This window comes from Struthio camelus, chromosome 3 (genome assembly GCF_040807025.1).
Source record: "Struthio camelus isolate bStrCam1 chromosome 3, bStrCam1.hap1, whole genome shotgun sequence".
NCBI lineage: Eukaryota > Metazoa > Chordata > Aves > Struthioniformes > Struthionidae > Struthio > Struthio camelus.
In genome coordinates this window covers 43,673,796-43,693,540 of record NC_090944.1, presented here as the reverse complement: position 1 = coordinate 43,693,540, position 19,745 = coordinate 43,673,796, and the positions used below count along the sequence as shown (strand labels likewise).

General features: G+C 36.7%; 1 protein-coding gene across 1 annotated transcript in view; it reads left to right on the top strand.

Moving 5' to 3' along the window:
- IMPG1 (interphotoreceptor matrix proteoglycan 1) overlaps positions 1-12,678 on the top strand; it is a 75,520-nt gene extending 62,842 nt beyond the window's left edge. Inside the window, exons 13-17 of the mRNA XM_068936469.1 lie at positions 3,671-4,245; positions 5,233-5,452; positions 9,816-10,026; positions 12,005-12,181; positions 12,279-12,678. Coding sequence (XP_068792570.1) covers positions 3,671-4,245; positions 5,233-5,452; positions 9,816-10,026; positions 12,005-12,181; positions 12,279-12,594 — 1,499 coding nt within the window. The 3' untranslated portion in view covers positions 12,595-12,678. The remainder of the gene's footprint in view (positions 1-3,670; positions 4,246-5,232; positions 5,453-9,815; positions 10,027-12,004; positions 12,182-12,278) is intronic.
- Positions 12,679-19,745: the final 7,067 nt, after the last annotated feature.

The window sequence follows — 19,745 nt, the reverse complement described above, 5'->3', positions numbered from 1 at the left end:
CTTGAAATAATGCACTTCGGGGGGAGACATCTTCATGCATGCAGATGAAGGCAACAAAATTTACTATAAAAGTTTGCCTTGTCCAATATGGGAGAGGGATACTAAATACTGAAAGAGATGAATGAACTTCAGTACCCTCCACTCATTGTAAGCAAAATAGTCTTTGAGAGTTCACCACTGTGGTATGCAGCTACAACAGAATCACTGAAAATTTAAGGATCAGTTTATGTTAAGCCTATAATTACCCAAAAGAACTGAGTATAGCAGATGAAATTTGGAAAGAGGAAGACTGAATCTCTTTCCTGGCTGAATTAAGAAACAAGAAATTAAGGGAAAAGAGGAAAGAAGAGAAATAATAATGATGTTGATTCTAAAATCCTATGAAGTTGGATTTGGGTTATACAACAGAATAAGGACCTCAAATCCTGTTCCCTGAATGCAGTCAGAAAATGTTAGAATACTTCAGAAACAGATCCTCAGCAAAGTCTGTAAAACATTCTTCTGCTGATATCTATAAGGTGGGGAACACTTCAGGAAAAAAAAAAAAACAGTATAAGGTATTTCTAAGCTGGTTTTTCACTTCTATTCACACATTTACATAAACTGTACAGTCTTGGTATTTGACTTAATATTTTGTAGATTAATCTACTGCAAGCCATGTAGTGTTAAAGGGCAAAATTGTCAGCCTCTCTGACACTGCACTAATTTACAGTTGCAGTACCTAAAATCTGGTCTCTGGAAAACTTTTGCAGCAGCCATCATCTGCTGATTTGTTCCAATGCATCGAGCCAAACAGGCCAGTTTAGGAACTGTTTGGAAAAAATATCTTTGGTGATTGCACTCCTTTCAGCTACAGGATAACAGGGGAACCCTGAAAGAACATGTAGCAGTAGCTACTAACCTGGTCTTCAAAAGAGGGAGAGCAGCTTGCAGGCAGTGGCCTACAACCTTGTAATAATTTGTGCGTAGAGAAAGCAGCGAATGTGAAAGGTGTTCTTTCCCTGCTTACCCCTAAGTAATGCGCAGTTCCTTGTTTCTAGAGTGCTTTTTCACACTAAGCTATGAGAAAATACCCTACTGCTGTGATAAACACTGTTCTAACAAGAAGTTACCCAGTATTTATCAGCAATTTACTGAAATACAATAGTAGCATCTCTTACTCAATACCTATTTTAAAAGTTTTAAAATATATTGTGCTTTGAGGTGTGTATTTTTGCAGTGGAATAACATTTGCACTAGTTACTGATGTAGCAAGTGTGTAAATGGAAGCAGATGCCATAATGGTCTTACAAGGCTGCCTTATCTGATGAGTTCCGCTTCGGAGTGTCCATTTTTCTTTTTTTGGAAATTGTTTCTAGAAGTTCACTTTCCTGCAGAACAGACATAAAAAGTGAGTTCATCCCTTAACCCAAAGCATATACAACATCGATAACAAACCGAAATAACGTAGAACTGAGTGGGAAGAGGAACACTTGACATATAATGGCTTTTTAGTGGTATTCTAGACCAAAACTCATTAACCTTCAACAATACCAGAAGAACTACACTGGCCTGCTGGTAGTGTCAAACTATAACACAATGTAAGGTGTTTTGCTTCTCAAGAAACTCTCATGATCGTTATGGCTCTAAAATTTGACCATCTCACTAAGAAATTAGTGAGGCTCAAAGATGCTACAAGGTGCTGAAGAGATTATAATTTAGATAACAAAAACTATGTAAGGTGAAAATTGGGCATCTTACACAAATGAGTTGTATGCACTCTGAGGTCCACAGAGCGATACAGGCACTTCCAAAGATCCGGCATAAATTACCATGGTTATCTTCATCTGAGGTGAATGTCTCTCCATTGTCTAAAAAGAGAGCAAAGGTGACTGGTTTAGAGGACGCAGCTAACTTTTAAATGGCTACTACAATTAAGATCAGTACCACATAAAGGTGTATTCTCAAGATCCATTAGGAAGTTTGAAGCAGAACCAAAAAGTAGAACTCCCATATCCTACTCCAATAGTTTAATCACTAACCAGTCTACTATGTGTTTCAGCTAAACAGACTACTCTCACTAAATCACTATATCAACATATATAAGAAAACAAATGACTAAAGGAAGAAAAATGTAACATGTTAGCAAACTTTTTTGCAAAGTGGTAACTGGATGGGAAAAAAGATGTTTCTAAGGATCTAATTGTAGTAAAACTATGTGCGGTGTTTCAGAGCAATTGAGGAAGAAAATATCTGCTTTGAGAGGTGTGGTCAACTTAACTGAAGGGGAACATGACTATGCATTCGTACACACGTGTTAGCTTTAGCCAGTGTGTGCAAGTATATGGCACATCAATAAGGAAAAGAACAGAAGCACGAAAATAGTGCTTTTACAATGGCTATATAGACAAAAAGTCCACATTAGACAGATTAATCCTTTGAATAAGGCATCACTTCCACAGTAAGGAAGTCAGGAACTAGTTCCTTTCATTAAATTACTGGTGTCAAGAAAGTAGACGGCTATTTTACATTAAGCTTTTCTTTGTTGGAAATGTTTGTTTGTTCCTAAAAACAGTAATACAATAAGCAGAACTTTGGACCACATTGCTTTAGAAGTAAGAAAGCAGAAAGGGAAATGAAGAACATCAATGGATAACTCCTATTAAATGGATAGAATAGTTGTTATTGCTTTCAGTCTGGGTTATTGCAGATGCAAAAAAAAAAAAAAAAAAAAAAAAGAAGGTCCTCTTAGAACTTTTATTGCCTCTAAGCTGAGATTAACGTTTAGAGATGGAGAAAAGTTTGTCAATTGGACAAAAACTTTCCTTTTTTATTAGCTGGGGTTAGTGATTTTGCCTGCAAAGTACTGCTAAAAGTCCCACACGAGGAGACCACATGAAAAAGCAGAAAGTTGGAAAAGTAGAAAGTTTTCAGTTTGGGCAGATATCACTTAAAGGCCATCATTTCTGCGAAGCTGTTGAAGTTAGTTAGCTGCCAGCCAAATTCAAACAGCCTCAATCATCACGCTCTAGATTGGAATTTCAACTACATTTATCATACCTCCTAGACACCTGCCAAGCTCAAATGGGGATCTCACAAAAGTTTGGTATCTTTCTGGGTCAAATGTCACAAATTTTAAGTGCAACGATGTTTTCTTATGGTGTGACTTTTTTTTCGTTGACACTTGTTGTCTTCTAGGTGAATTGACACAGTTTGCCTCCAAAGGTGCTGTACCATGTTGCATAACCACATTTTATGATTATTCACTAGTAGCAGCTATAACCTCTCACAGAGGAGGAAGGAACCAAAATTATTCAGGCGTTGTACTGATCCAAGCAGACAACTCAAAGCTGCAATCTACTCTTTTAGTCAATATAAACTGACAGTGTGATTATGTACCTTCAAAACCAGAGTGCATTTAGGAATAGCTCAGGAAATACTTACCAAGTGTAATTATTATTTAAACATAGCACCCACAGAAATCTCGTCACTCAAACACATGGATTGGGTGTTTTTATTCCAGTAATTCTTCCTAGGTGATGGCAATAACATGTTCATGTTTCAATATGTTAGTACTTGTTTTTAAAAAAATGCTTCAGTGGAAATTCAATGTACCTGTAGTTCCCCTGCGTGATGTCTGATAGATCTGCTCTTTGAAATAGCTATTTGCTTTTCTCCTGTTTTTCTGCAGCAGTTAAGATCATGGATCAACCGGAATCATCAGGCGATGACATTTTGGTTACAGCCAGCACTTACCTTCAAACAAAAACGTTGCCTTTCTTTATTGGTGATCTCTCTGCCACACAGCCTGAAGATGTTATTGCAGATGCGCTGCCATCAGGCCAAGCAGCAGTGCTGCCTGCTGCGACTAGCCCATCCCACAGCCAGTCTGTTATCATCGATCAGTCTCTTGAAGTAACAGATTCCTCAGTACGAGCAGCTGGCAGCATTGCTCCTATGGGCACTGGGACAGGAGTGCAGGATATTGCTGCTGAGCTAGATGGCATCAGTGAGATGAGCACAGCAGCACTGGATGAAGTAGAGCACGGCAGCGGCTATTTCTCCGTGCTAAGAACTCAGCCTGCAGAAACCACCCCAGCTCCTACACTGAAGTATGTAACTACCAGCTCTATGACAACTGCAGCCAAAGGCAAAGAGCTAGTGGTTTTCTTCAGCCTGCGGGTAACCAACATGCACTTTTCCGATGACCTCTTCAATAGGAGTTCTCCAGAATACAAAGCACTAGAACAACAGTTCATGCAATTGGTAGGTGAAAATCCTTGAACATTATACACCTTGAACATTGAAACACTTGAACATTATACACAGTAGTCAGGCACAGTTTAACAACATACATAGTCCCCACCAATAAGTTACATTAATTTTTGCTCCGTAAGTCAGGAGGGGCAACAATAAGCTTCTATGACTACTGTACCTTGAGATTTTGGCTGGAAAATTATGCTTCATTCCAATTGGCTTAGTCAGCTAACTAAACACTGAAAAGCACAATATGTTAGTAGTATCAGACCCTACTACCGTTCAGTCTGATAAGCTGTGTTTTTAATGGTTTCTTGAGGGGTGGGAGGACACACGAGCCTGGAATGCTCTAAGGGTATGAAGAAGCAGTTTATGAAGTTGCTTTCATGTATCAAGAGACATATGAAAGTGTTTACTTATTCAAGAGGCTCTGGATACATGCCTGACATGTAATGTAGTTTGATTTTTTCTTATATTCGTGTCAACAGTATGGTAATGCTGATTACATCTAAGGCTCTTGTCTTTATGCTAGATTTAAAAATAAGCCTTTAAAAATATATCATAGCTTAGCAAAGGGAATGTGATTAGATATGGATTTTCTCCATGGGTACAGTAGGGCAACAGGTCACTTCAGTAACACGCCTACTACGCTGTGCTCTAACCCACCTGAATTGAACATTTGAAAATAATTAAAGTTGGCTTTTGAGAGAGGTGATTTTTTTCTTCCAGATGAATAAACTCCCCAACTGCTGTGCACTTTATTACTGGGGAAATTACTGCCCATCCATCTCAATACATCATTCAGAAAGGTGCAAAGGTCCAGCGGAATATAGCAATAAACAGAAAAGTGAATTTCGTGGTGGAGTTTTAACACTTAAAATTAAATTCAGAGAAATAAGTGCACGGTATCTGTACTCGATAATGAAAAGTGACTATAAGAGAAAGTAATAGCAGCTAGGCATTAACAGTAAGTTAAAACAACTTTCTGTTTTGCAGTTACTTCCGTACCTTCAGTCCAACCTTACAGGTTTTAAACAACTTGAAATACTTAACTTCAGGAATGGAAGTGTAATTGTCAATAGTAAAATGAAATTTGCCAGAACAGTGCCATACAATATCACAGAAGCGGTACACTGTGTTTTGGAAGATTTCTGTGAGGCTGCAGCCCAACGCCTCAATTTGGAGATTGACAGCTATTCCCTGGATATTGAGCCAGGTAAGAATACGTTATTGATGTATGTGCAAAACCAAAACCAGACAAAATAACCTTTTCTATATACCTACAACTTCAAAAAGATTACTGTCTCTTTTGGAAAGAATGATGTTAGCAATAGTTTCCCAGCAATCGGGAGAAATATGGAAAACCAAGATCTCGCAGGTTCAGCTATCAGCAGACATTTTTGCTTACTGTAGTATCTCATGAACAAATTACATCATTGTTTTGTTAATAGGCAGCAAAGCCAAAAGCAGAACAGACATGATGCGAATTGTTCTTCTCTCAGATCAGAAATCTCTCAGTCATTCTGGCACGTTGGTAGAGACGTGCAATGATGTCTTGGTCTATACAGACAACTCTTTTCAGGAAAACGGGACTCAGGAGAAGATTGTAAGGGCTATTGCTCGTTCTGAGGTTTGTTTTTTTTTTTGTGGTTTAAAGCTCCCTTTTCCACTTCTGCACATAAGTTTTTCCTGCTATCATCAGGAAATAAAAATAGCAAGGATATGGAATTAAAAGAAATACAAGTAATATTTTTTTGGTGAAAAACAATAGAAACTACCTCAAGAGGATGAGATTCCAGTATAAGGAAATGATGGGTGGTAGCGTTGGTCTCTGCATATACATGTGCTTTTGAAAAGAAGAGCTAAATAGAGGGAATTAAAACTTTCTAGTGTAAGTGCTGGGTGAAGACAGGGTAAAAAGTGCTTATGCAGTTTACATTAGTGGCTGATCCAAATCTTGCATTTGAGAATATAAAAAATTGGTTTTGATTACTTTTTGCAATGCTGTAAGCATTGCATTAAGTCATAGCATCATTACACTATCATTAAAGTGCTATAGAGTTCAAGAAAGGAGGGATAATTTCTAGGAATAATTATATTATACAGAAATTCACTGACCGGCAACATTATTGCACTCCATAGGTTTCTAATTTCAGAATTCCTGCTGCTTTAATACCGTTCAAATATCATATGTCTGCAGTCTTTGTTAAACAGTATGAACTTAGTAACATTACATCTGGACACTACTTTACTGTAGGAGGCTTACAGTTTTCAGTCATGACTTTTCTTTATACTATTTTACAAAATTGAAGCCTGGATCCGTTTTTGGTTTTTAGTTTTTACTCTTATTTCTGTTGTGAACTTAGTTTAATTGAAATGGAGAAGAAAAATGCCATTACCTTAAGACTGAGATGCCTTTATCAGTTTTGGTTAAGGTGTCTTTTTATGTAAAGATCTTGGGCGACTCCAGAACAAAACATATATAAAATTCATACAACATTTTCTAATCTAGCTTCATTTTACGTATCTCCTTTATTAAAGAATTGGAGGTGCGTTGTAAAGAAAGTTTAAAAACTGCAGTATTTTAACTTTTAAATATTGTCATGATAAATTGATATTTACTGAATAAAGTAATAAATGAGTTTGAGGAAGAGTGAACTTTGGGCCAGCACACATTCTCTGCTCTGGTAGTAAATTTCATTAAATAAAAAATTTAAAAAATTAAAAAAGTTTAAAATTAAAAAAGTTGCTAAAGTGCAAATACAGAAAAATGCAAAAATTTTTAATTGCCTCCATATCTACTGCTTTATTGATGCGGCATTTCAATGTTAATTCACAAAAGAGCTATCACAATGAATTTGCATGAGATGATTGTTCTCAGAACATAGTTTTCAAGATTCATGAGCAATAGCAAAATGTCAATTTTTTTTTTTTTTGGTTTAGTAACCCACCGTATTTCCATATAGGTGTTTCAAAGCCCCACTGTCTTTTTACTTCAAAAAAAAAAAAAAAATCTCTTAAGTAAATTAAGGTAAGTCAAGCAAATCCCTACTTAGTGTGAAAACAAGAGCCATCTAGTGGTAACAAAGTTATACTACAACACATTCAAACATTTAAAAAGTTCAAGGGAACTGACGGTCCAAACTTTATTGCTACAAGACTTAGCCTTTTATAAGCAGAAGCTGCCAGGGGCTGATTGCACTGGTTGTAAATTATGGCATAAAGAATAATGGAGCAGGCTTTTTAAAATATCTACATGCAGTTTTTCTCACTCTAAACAAAGTGAAAACAAAGAAAAGAGGGCAAAGAAAAGAGGGCAGGCACGTAGCCCAAAACTCTGTTAAGGAAAATGAAACACGATCACAAAGAAAACGACCCTCTAACTCAGCAAAATGCTCCTACCTAACTCTACTTGTCAAATAGAAAAACACTGATACCTTTCAACTTCTGAAAACTGCAGAGCTGTAGCCCACAACCATGGACCATGCATGCATAGATAGAGCCTGTTCTTCTTTGGTAGCACAACCAAGCTTTATTTCCACTAGTATGAAGTAAAACTGTGATCATCGAAACTGAGGGGAGACTTACAGCAGACGTGCAGTTAATGCAGCTACTAATATTTTAATCAAGTTGTACAAACTCTTCTGTTAATAATTTTTCTTTTGTGAGTGTTTTGGATTCGTTAGGAGTGCAGATCTCTGTGGGATAAGTGAGGACTGTGGAGAAACTAAGTTCCCTTTTTGATTTGCCACTGATTTTTGTTCCACTAGAAATTACATTTTGTGATTCCCCATCAGTAATTTCAATGACTAGAATGAAGTACTTGGAATAATTACCTTTTTTACATATAGGCAAGGCTTTGCCTGACAGTAAAGTTAGCTTGTAATTTATTGTAATTCAGCAGCGCTCAGTTATTGTTTTAAGGTTTATTTGTAAATCCATTTATAACCCAGGAGTAAAGCAGATCTCAAATTAACATGCACAGGGCGTAGAGCAAAGGGAGAACAAGCATGTTAAAATTGCTTGCACTAGTCTTAAATTCAAAAAAGAAATCTGCTATAGAATTATAGAGAAGTTCAAAATGAACAGCTCAGGTGGATTCATTTCCAGCAGTTTAGCATATCCTGGTGCATGGCTGAGATTTCCAGCACTGCTATAAAGAATGTGATGCTCATTTTTCACTGAAATTAATATAACTGAGCATCTAGGTCCCTGAAATGGCTCTGGAAAAAAATTCTCCGCCACAGATAAATAGGTACTAGCTGCAATATCCAGTATGAATCTTCTTAAAGAGAAATGTTAAGCCTCCATAACTAGAAAGGTTTGCTTTTTTTCCACACTGATATTTTAAGTGATTTTGATAAATCCTTAATTCCTACAGACCAGACCCAAACCGAAGTTCCTCTGTTCAGCTAAGACTGCATGCGCAAACTTTCCTTGAACAGTTCAGGTAGCTCAGGACTTGGTGTCCTGTGTAGCCTTGCTCATATCTGTGCATCTGCTCTCATTTCCTTTTCCATGCTCTGCTTTCTCGTCTTTGCGCACTCTTTTTTTTCCCCCCTTTCTAGATTCACACATCTGATTCAAACTGTTTGCTGCTCGTAAGAATACAGTTTGCACCCCCTGTTCTGGTTCTTATCTTTGCCTTCTATCTACGAGCTTTATCCCATGGCATGCAAGAAACTGCCTCCACAAGACAAGATGGGTGGATGCGGCCTTCCTCCGTATTACCTTATTCTGCCTCTTCAGCATGCACCTGGGCTGGCAGCTGTGTTACGATGACTGTTGTTGGGTCTTTCATTCATTTCTAGTAAGAAGCAGGGGATGGTAAAGGAAAAGTGGACTTGTCTGAGAGGGGAAGATAGGACTTGAAACTGTCTCTGACTTTAGCCTTACTCTGAACAGCAGCAGATTCATTTTCCCTGAATCTTGTAGAGAGTTTATGAAACAGAAGGGACTAAGAGATTTATAGCAGTAAGTCTGTTTCTAACAAGCTATAAGCCCCTTACTAATCAAAAAATAAAAAATAAAACAAAAAAAATCAGCAAGTTTTCCCAGTGCTACCAGATCACTTCCAAAAAGCCCTGAAAATATTATTTTCTATAGATAGTGCCAGTATTTCTAGGTTGCAGTCGTCATTGCATTGTGTAATAGTCAATAATCTACTTTCCTCCCTAGTCACGTCCTAAATTAGATTAAGATGATTGCAGCAGGAGCTGTATTTCTTACACATATGCAAGAGAGTAGTATAGCACCAATGAATATAGAGCTAGCACTTCACAGTAAAAAAGGATCAAAATATCCAAAAGCGAAAGTCCTTGTCAATGAGACAGACATAAAATCATAGCTTAAAAGTAACAGAGGAAACTACTGTACAAGAAAATACGAGCTTTCCTGCTTCCTGTGTAATGCCGAGAAAGGAAAACGTGCCCTTTTTCGCTGGACTACACGCTCCTATCAGCGTGCACACGTAGCAGGGCAGTAAATTTGTATTGTTCGCTCTAGCTGCCACAAAGCCTGCCAAATACTTTGGGCTAATGCATCAATGCATCAAGTAATGATTTGCCCATCCTTCACAGCTGATCAGGCAGACCCATGCAAATTCATGGCATGTGACGAGTTTTCAGAATGCATAATGAACGAGTGGACAAAAGAGGCGGACTGCCTTTGTAAGCCTGGTTACGCAAGCCGGGACGGACTGCCGTGTCGGAGCCTGTGCGAGATGGAACCGCATCTTTGCATCAATGGTGGGAAATGTGAGTTAGTTCCAGGAAGAGGAGCTGTCTGCAGGTAAACACACATCATTTAACACGCACTCTGTTAGTGGATCCCCTGAAATGCCTGTTGCATGAAGAAGCAGTACTGAGTGTGTACTTTTAAACAGCACAAACTATCTGCTAACAAGCCAAGAACTCTATAATCAGACAGTTTAGGCTACATCATGATACCCTGCCTCAGCACAAGCAGATTTGCTATGGATAAATCAATTTTTGCCTAGTAGTAAACATAGACCATCGTGATCTAGTCATTTGCTAGAGATTCATTAGAGATCTGTTAGAAATTCAGTGTCGTTGGTAGAGATGACAAGCATGCAATTATGCATTCCTTTCAGATTCCTAATTCCTTTCAGATTCCCAAGTACATCTTGGAAAAAGAAAATTATAACACCTTCACATTTTTGCTGTTGCTTAAATAGTACAATTATAAGAAATTAAGTTTTTCTGCATTCAGTTAAAAAGGAAATATATATTCTTACAAACACAGCTATGAATACCACTGTATGACTCCAGGCCAACCAGTAAAGCACATAAAGGCCGAGACTGCTTGCAGGTTTCAAACTTTCCAGGAAAGACTTGAGGATTAGCAGCTGCTTCTAACTGCAAACACATTCCATAAGGATTTTTACATGGAGTGACATTAAGCCAATGATAAGTACTGCCATAGTACCTGAGCACATTGCTTCTCCCATAAAAGCATCAAGAGTCATCTCACTGTAAGACAACACCACCCACGTGGAACTCTGTATACCAGACTGGCCTACGGTAGTTGACCAGCCACCTGTGTAAGCAAGAGACAAGTTACGTAGTCCTTATACTTGCTCGTTCTCTCTTAATACCAACTTTAGTAGATTAATAACACATCTTTTAAAGTATTTGGGATATCAAATAAGAGTACTGAACAAATTCTGCATATGATAATTTTGCTGTAACAACATAACTGCCATAATTCATTTTCTGCTGCAGGCATCACAGAAAAGATACTGGAAGATTATACTGAATTCACCAAAGTTACTGTTGAATGCCTTTTCTTTTAGACTCACAGTAACGTAGCAGCAGTATTTTGTGCTAGAAATTAGTCTGTGATCTAAAAGGGGGCCTTTTAAAAACTTTGTTACTAGTGTAGCAAAGGGTATAGACTACTGTTTCAAGATCAACACATTAAGGAAAAATAACACCTTTCCATTTCAGAGACGCCTGGCTTAGACAATGTACGACCATCATTTGGGTCGTCCGGAATGCCACCTATAGAATGGTTTATCCTATAGGCAGGCCATGGACGTAGCAAGGATAAAAGTGTTAAAAATAATAAATGAAACTTTGTGAATTATACCAAATTACAATAATTTGGCATCAGTCTCAACCTGACAGCTTGTGCAAACTTGTCCAATCTGCACATAGTAAATACTGCAGTGGAAGCATTTGCTTTAGTCAAGCACTTGTTTTGTTTGTGAATTTGTTCAGAACTACACTAGCATTCACTTTCACTAATTTGAAACCCCCTGTCCTCATACATAATACGGCAATCTCCTCCCTTGCCTTAAGGGGAGCTGTCCTTAGTAGAACTCGTATTTTAGACCTTGCTTTTCAGATTAAACAGAAACGGAACAGCTGTCAAAGACACTACATTTACAGATAAATCCAAAACACCTCTGAACTTGTAGGGTGCTAGAACACAAGCATCATTTCAATTTCATTACGGGGCTAGGAATTAGTCAGAGTCGTTCCAAATACCTAATTTCCTTAAAATTTGGAGGTGGGGAAAGAACATATTAGGGTCCTGTTGTTTTAGCAGTAACTCTCATGAATCCAAAAAAAATTTCTTTCTTTTATTATCAATCATATCATTTCATACAGTCGCATTACAATTAATTATACTGGTAATACTGTGGTTGTATTTACTTACAGATTTTCCGTTATTTTCAACTGAGGTACTCCGTATTTTCTGCCCTGAAGTTCTGTATATTTCTCTCTTCCTCTCCATATTTTAGATGCCCTGTACGCAGACACAAGTTTTACCAAGGAGAGCGCTGTGCAAAATTTGCTCCAGAACCCATACAACCCTTCATTTTTAAACCTGTCATTCTTGGCTTACTAAGCCTTGTTTTTCTTTTCATCATTTTAATTATTAAGTTAAGAAGAAAATGCAAAAGAAACTCTAATTTGGAGTAAGCGGCTCATGATCTTTTTCTTCAAATTTTGAAATGTTCTTTTTTTTCTTTGTAATTTAAAGACTTACATAAACGAAAATGTTCTGCATTGTAGAAGTCCTACTTTCAACAGCTGCAATTCGGAAAATGCTGTAAGGATTAATCCTGCTTTTGAACATGATGAACCCATAACTAGCTTTTATCATACGGCTTGTAGCGTAAGTGCTTGTGTCAGTTCTTCAGAGATCATTGATCAAGGAGCATTACACACATTTGAAAATACAATTCAGTGTGGAGGTAAAATGCATGTAAATCCTTTCCTTGTCCCTCAACAAGCAGCCCCACCTCAAATAACAGGTCTATTTTCATGTATTAACTCTATAACTAAATCAAATTTGACTCTAACCTCTTGCTTGGCAATTTCAAACTGAAAACACTAATTCATATATTTACTTCTTACATTTACTACTGTGTAGGTTTTCTAGCAGAATTGTAGAACTGCCTTTGTTACAGCTCTTTTGCATGGCTTTGGTGGTCCAGCCTATCTGAGCGCTTTTTGTGATTTAGTGAAATAATTAATCTTGTGCATCTTTTTTTTTAAACTGTTCTAGGTCGCCAGACCAGTTTACAAAGCCAAGACTAACAAGTTAGTGTCTGAAATTCTGCAATTTGAGCATCAGCCAGACAAAAGCAAGGTTTGTGACTATTTTCAAGAGCTTTCGGGTTCTGTTGAGTTTCCTATTTGTTATCAGTTATTTGTTAACATGTTATCAGTTCCATACTCCATTTACGGCTGAAAAAAAAAAAGTCTCAGCTGAATGTGAATTAGCTTATTTTATTCTGCTGAACATCACTTTTGTTTGGATGCTTGCTATGAGAATGATAATCCATTCTGAAGTGCTTTTATGCAAAGTTCAGTTCTGCCATAGTCATATTCATATAAAAATATTCACCACATTTGTATCTAAAATAAGGAAAATGAAACTTAAAAAGTAAACCAAAGGGGAAGTTTTAATAGGAATAAGAGATCATTTAAAAACAAGAGCTCTGTCTGCTTAAAGTAAGTAGCATTTGAACAAGTAGGAATTCCAATTTGAGCAGAACACTGTATAATACTCATATCTTAAACACGTTGTTTCAAGCATGGGATGTCTCTTTGAAAAAAAGGGGGAGGGGGAGGGGGAGGGGAGAAAAGCTGAGTCAAGAATTTCTCTAAAATTGCCAGACTGTGTGTTAGTTCTGATGTAGCTGAGTGTGCTCCTTCAAAAGAGGGACAAAAAGCTTTTATCCTGCCATTTGCTCATAGCCTGGTTAGGAACCAAACAATTTTATTATAGCTGTTAGTAACCATATTCCTGAAGGATTGCCCTACCTCTAGGTATATGCTATTGGAAACAGGATACTGAGCTACAAAATCTTTGGCTTGAGCCAGTACAGCCATGCGTATGTAAATAAGGAAATGGGTAATTATACCATAGAGAACAATTTATTTTTACCGATCTTGACACAGAGGATTCCTACCCAGGTGTGGCCTCTGTGTGTACTTCAGCTGAGAGTTCAGGCTGAACGGACAAGAGGAGGGCCTGAAACACAATGAGAAGGTCTAGAAGTCAACAAGAATGAGCTGTTGGGGAGAGCTTTTCTCCTAATAAAAACACTAACATCTGCAATTGTTTTTAAGTCCTACAACAAAGGGGGTGTGTGTTTGTGTGTGTGTGTGTGTGTTTTGTGGGGGGGACGGGGGTTGTAGGCCAGTAAACTTCACTTTTATACCAGCTGAACAATTCCATTTCATAATCAGGAAAACTTCTTTGGAGCCAGGATTTTTATGGCACTTGAATTTTCAGAAGCTGGATGTCTAGAACTCTTAAGCCAATCTGAAAATTCTAGCCCAGATCTTTAAAATGATTTTGATTTTTTTTTTTCTAATGCATAAGGACATCTTACTACAGTAAATATAACTCTGAATTTATACAAGAATATATTTTAAAAATTCCAGTAGAAACTAAAAGAACATCTCATCTCTTCCTAAGCATGAAAAATGTTTCCGTTTTCAGTTATAGGGTCACTACTTGGATTCCAAGTTAGTTTTCAGAAAAAAGATGTACCCAGTTAGTCATCCAAGAATTGACAGAAAGCATATTTCATGTCCATGTGAAGAACTTGCTCTTCCTTCTTTCTGAGCTCAATTGAAAGCATGTTGAAAGAATGTTGTTGCAAACAGCTGAAAACCACAGCTACTGCCCTACAGGATTAGGTCTCTGTGACCAGTATACCACTTGCTGAGCAAGATGCAAAATAGGAGGAATAAAACAATCATGAATCATCTTTCTTTGTGCCAAAGCAGTACGTGACAATGAGCTAGAATTCACATGTTCAGGCAGATTCAGCTAAGACGTTAGGCAAATAAGCCCACATCTAGATGGCTTACTACAGTCAAAAGTACAGCAAGCTGAAGTTCTTTACAAATGATCCTTTTGTCTGATTCTCTGCTGCTTCAGTCATGTAGGCATGTGCTTTTTCCTCCTTTGAAATACAGAGTTGAAAACAGCTCATTCAAAATGCAACATTTGTCAGGTAGCATCAGGAGAGAAAGGAAATCATCTTTTTTTTTCCTTTTTTTTTCTTTCTTTTTTTTTTTTTTTTTTTTATATTTTACCACTTCTGTCCCTTTAGTGACTGCTGTACATCCTCTATTCAGGGAAATGGGTGCTGAAAAAGAAAATACACTCTACTTTGAGGTGCAAGGATCTTATGGCAAGTTGTCTGAAAAGTCTATTTTTTCAGTTCATCTACTGAATGCTACTCTATGTATCATCTCTTTATGCTTGCAAATGGCACTTAGGGTGAATAGGCTTCTTTATCAAGACCTTATCTGACAAAGTTCAGTAATGGATTTAACCCTTGGAGAGAAAAAGGATCTCATCTAAAGGGTCTTCACAAGCTTTTCTAACCCTGCAGAAGACACTTGTCCTGTGAAAGATACCAGAGAAAATCCATTGTAACAAATTTGGACAAAACTTCAGAGGACCTAAAAGTATTTGACCTAAAACATCCTGAAAGCACTGGATAAGAGAATGGTAGAAAAATTTGCTTCATGATGCTGAATCTAATTGGCATGGACACAGGACACTTCATTTGATGTAATTCACCTGAAGCCTGAAAGTCTTTATAGATTCTCCATCATAAATGCATGAAACATCATTCTCTGCTCATCAAAACTAGTAACTGCCAAGTAGCATCATCCTCTGAAAAAAATGACTCTCAGCCACCAGGAAAGATGACTGGAATTAAATTTGAGGAGGAAAAGAAGAGACTACAATTTATTTCATATTCATGCCAGTCACTTGGACTATCGAGCAAACAGTGTTTTGGATTAAGAGACAGGGCAACAATACAAGTTAGCCTGTTTGAGCTTCCCACCAATATCAGAGATTTAGCAGAGTTGCAGGGGAAAGACCTAAAAGAGCGTTCAGAGGCAGAAGTGCTGTCTTCTCAGTTCAATTTTACAAATTTACAAAGATATATGGTAGAGTTGTTGCTCTTACACTAAAACAATGCAGAGAAACTGAATGCCATAAACAGAGTGTTTTATTCCAGAACTGCTATACTTATGAGTCTTGCAGATATTTTAGATAGGGTTTCTTTTGTGGCACACTGCATTCTAATTATTTTATTGTCAAAAATATGCTCTTCAAATTACGATGAAATAGCTGATACTTGTTATTTTGTATGGAAACACAGCATTGTTATATCAGGGAGGAGGAATAATAATTCTACTGTAAACTCAATGTCTTATGTAGTGGGTATGTAAAATAGCTTCAAGAGTAGAATTAACTCAATTTTCCTTAGAGTGAACTGGAAATTAGCCCAACAGATTGCAGGGAGATCTTGCCTACTAACAGCAGATTAGTAATATATTTTCAAATTCAAAAATGTATTTTAAATGTCTTATGATAGTTTCTCTTACAGGTGTTCAAAAAAAAAGGATGCCTGCATTATTCAAGACTGGACCTTCGGGTTACATTATGCATAATAAAATTTAAGGATTACTACAGATTCACCATTTTATCTTTAAAATAAGTATATATGAAACATATTGTTTCATTAAAGAAAAACAACACCTATTCGACCATGTTTAAAATTTGTCTGTTAAGAAGTCACCGGTGTTAAGATGCATGCATTAAGCATAAAGTGCTTACATATTTTTATTGTATTTTTATTTAAGAACCTAGTGCTAGAAACAATCTTGCTGAAATGAACACTCTTTGCAGCACTGTATGTCCAAATAGTCCGGTAATCATGTAGATGAAACTTTAAAGCAGTTCTACACCATTTTATGAACCTTTCTACACTCACTAAAGCAGTGTAAGTGGCAAACATCACTAGAGCAGTGTAAGTAGCAAATATTAAAACAAGAGCTGTCAGTAGTAAGGGTCTTTTTTTTTTTTTTTTTTAATGACCAAAGGCCACATTAAAAGCATTTGAGAAGTTTTTTCATTCTCACCTTACAAAACTTGCATTACCCATCACATATAGGTTGGGGTTTTTTGTGAGCGAGTGAGTCTGTGTGTGTGTATATGTGTTTTTTTTTTTAAATGGTTTCTCTGAACATCAGACTCTTAAATTCCTGTTAATAAAAATTATGTACCGTGTGTGTGTGTGCACGCGCGCACACACGTACACACACACTTCACTGCTTAACTGCTGGTGATAAATCTTTTATTCAAAGACTTGAAACTTTTTGCTGAGGCAAAATACCTGCAATTTTCATCATTTAAGGATATGAGATTTATACTTACAACCAGCCTCCTAGCAGCAAGTTGATTACATATTCACACACAGACATGCACACTTAAAACTCAGCAAACACATAAATAATTTTGAGAGGTTATTATTAGTTTTTGTAGAAGAAATCTGAGCAGACAATCAGTGGCCATTAAGTATTTTATAGGCTTAGCAATTTGTGCTCAGTGGATCCACAATCCAGATTCAAGTATGAGCATTACTTTTTCGTGAACGTCTTTTTCATGAGCATGTATGTGTTGCAGCAGTGCTGTATAACGGTCAGGTACTGTTTGCTGCTTGCTGCATACCAGCAGTTGTATTTACAGTTCAAAGCAAGGTTCCACAAAGTTCATGACTGTACCGGATGGCACCTCCTCATTCAGATCTGAACCCTGTGTGTATTCAGAATAGTAGCTGATCTCAGTGACAATTCTTTTTTTTAAACAGCTAGCCCCACACAATTAGCACAGCAAAGACTGAACTTTAGTTTACCTTATTATGTACCCTCAAGACCCTGTATTATGAAATCCAGACAATGTGCTCTGTTTATGAATTCCAGACAATTAACAGCACAAACAGGTCTACCTGCCGAACCAAGAGAACTGGCGAATGTGTACAAATGAAAGCAATTCACCAAGAAACCACAGCTGAAATATTTTTCGTATAAGAAATATGAAAAAAAAGTGAAGATGCAGTCTTACACAGTAGCACTTCCAAGTAGAACCCCATTTAAAAATACTTTTTGCAAGGCATCGAAAGTCATCCCTGTCTGCAAACGTTAGCTTTTTACAATTGCTCGCGTAAGTTAAGAATGCTGAAAGCATTCCATCATCTCCCCCCTTACAAATGTATATTTTGTATGTGTTTAGCATATTTTAATTAATACCAGTTCGCATTAGGTAAAAAAAATAATTTTTAAATGTGTATTTTAATAATGTTTATTCATGACTATTTATCACGCCCAACTATGAATTACCAAACATATTTGCTGTATGTAAACCTTTTGTATTTCAATAAAATATAATAAAACTATTTACTTGAAAATTTCACAGGGTATTGAAATGGTATTTCATCTCATACTTAAAAAAAAAAAAAAAAACAACAACTACCAAAAAAACCCCACTGTCTTAAAGTTGGTGTTAAACCCTAATAGGAAATAAAGATCATAAAGAAAAGGACATAAAACTATAGTTACTAGATATCAAAGTCTGAATTTCTTCAATCATCTTAAAGTTGAAAAAAAATACCACTCTGATTTGGCCCTTAGAACAGCAAAATTTCATGACTAACACATTTTTTGAAGAAAAAAATATTTTCTTGCAGCTTATAAACTCCAAGCATCATAAGTAGTTTCACTAATCAGACTGTTACAAGCCACAATGAAAGAAATACAAACAATAAACAGCATAGCAGATGATAAGTATGTTGGATAGCGAAAAAGTCTCAAAGTGATAGTAAAAAAGTAATAAAAGTAAAAAGACATTTGTTTTAACGCATCCTTAGATATGAGACTTAAAGCTAACCATATTATAATTTCTTAATATCAGAATGCTATTTCAGAGGGACTTTTACCTTAGAAACTAAAGATGAAATCTTTACCAGAGCAGCTTTAAGCACCATTAACATCTGACAGAAGGGCAGCAGACAGCTCTAGCCCAGCCATTTCCCTGTCCTTCCCATACTTAACAAACTCTTACTTATGACACTTTAAATCGTTAAAGACAAAATGCTAAGAGATATTCAACAGATTTCAGCATGGAATGTATTTATTTATTTCTTTTTTAATTTTCAGTACATTATGAGGAGGTTATTTAAATACTTTAAAAATATTTTGGAAAAAAAACCTGAAGGATTCAACTAGAAAGGAAAACAATCTCATCAGTGGATGGAAGACATGTATTTAATGACCTTATGGTCTTTGAAGTAACACTCTCTAGAGTATTTATATTCTTAGGTCATCTACTCAGGAATGTAGCCTAGCACAGTGATTCTCTTGTTCTCCTTTGTTTTCTGGAGTGTTTTATGCAGAAGATCTCAACTACAACGGACAGCTTCACTGAGAAGCAGGAAAAAATGTTGTTTTTACAAATCAAACACATAGAACCAAACCAAGACATTTACCTCATCATTTTGCTTTAAAAACCAAATTAAATTTCTCTCTCTAACTGTAGATCAGAATGACAGTAGCTAACACTATAAACCCACGGGCCTTTTTTTTTTTTTTTTTTTAAACTTGACCAACAGCATCACGCTATCTGATGCGGCAGATGGGACAACAGAGATTCTGTAAGCAGCCGAACGTTGTCTCGTATAAAAAAAAATAATTGTGAAATGAATTGAAAATTAACTATATTGCACAAGATGATCAGCCATCAGCAACTCTGAAAGAAGCGGCTGCTTTTAATGGATAGAAAAAACGCATACTACTGCACAAACTAGAAACACCCCAATTTTTGGAAAGAATCTTCTGCTTGCCTTAGGCATACCGCTACAGCAATGCAGAGAAGAGGAAACATTTCATGTGAGAACATCCAGCCACCAGTCCCTCTTCCACTATTTCAATGTCAAAATGACTTTCCTGATAACACATATTTGTCCATCATTTAGTTACAAAAAAAAAAAAAAAAACCTCCTCCTATATGCATCATTCTGTAAAACAAAGGAAAGTTTCCTCTTGATGCCTGTCTGCATATAACTCACTATCAAGAAATCTTGCATCCTCCTTGCATGAAGGAAATACTGGTATAATAAAAGGAACAGACTGGAATTTTTTTTTTTTGGGGGGGGGGGGGAG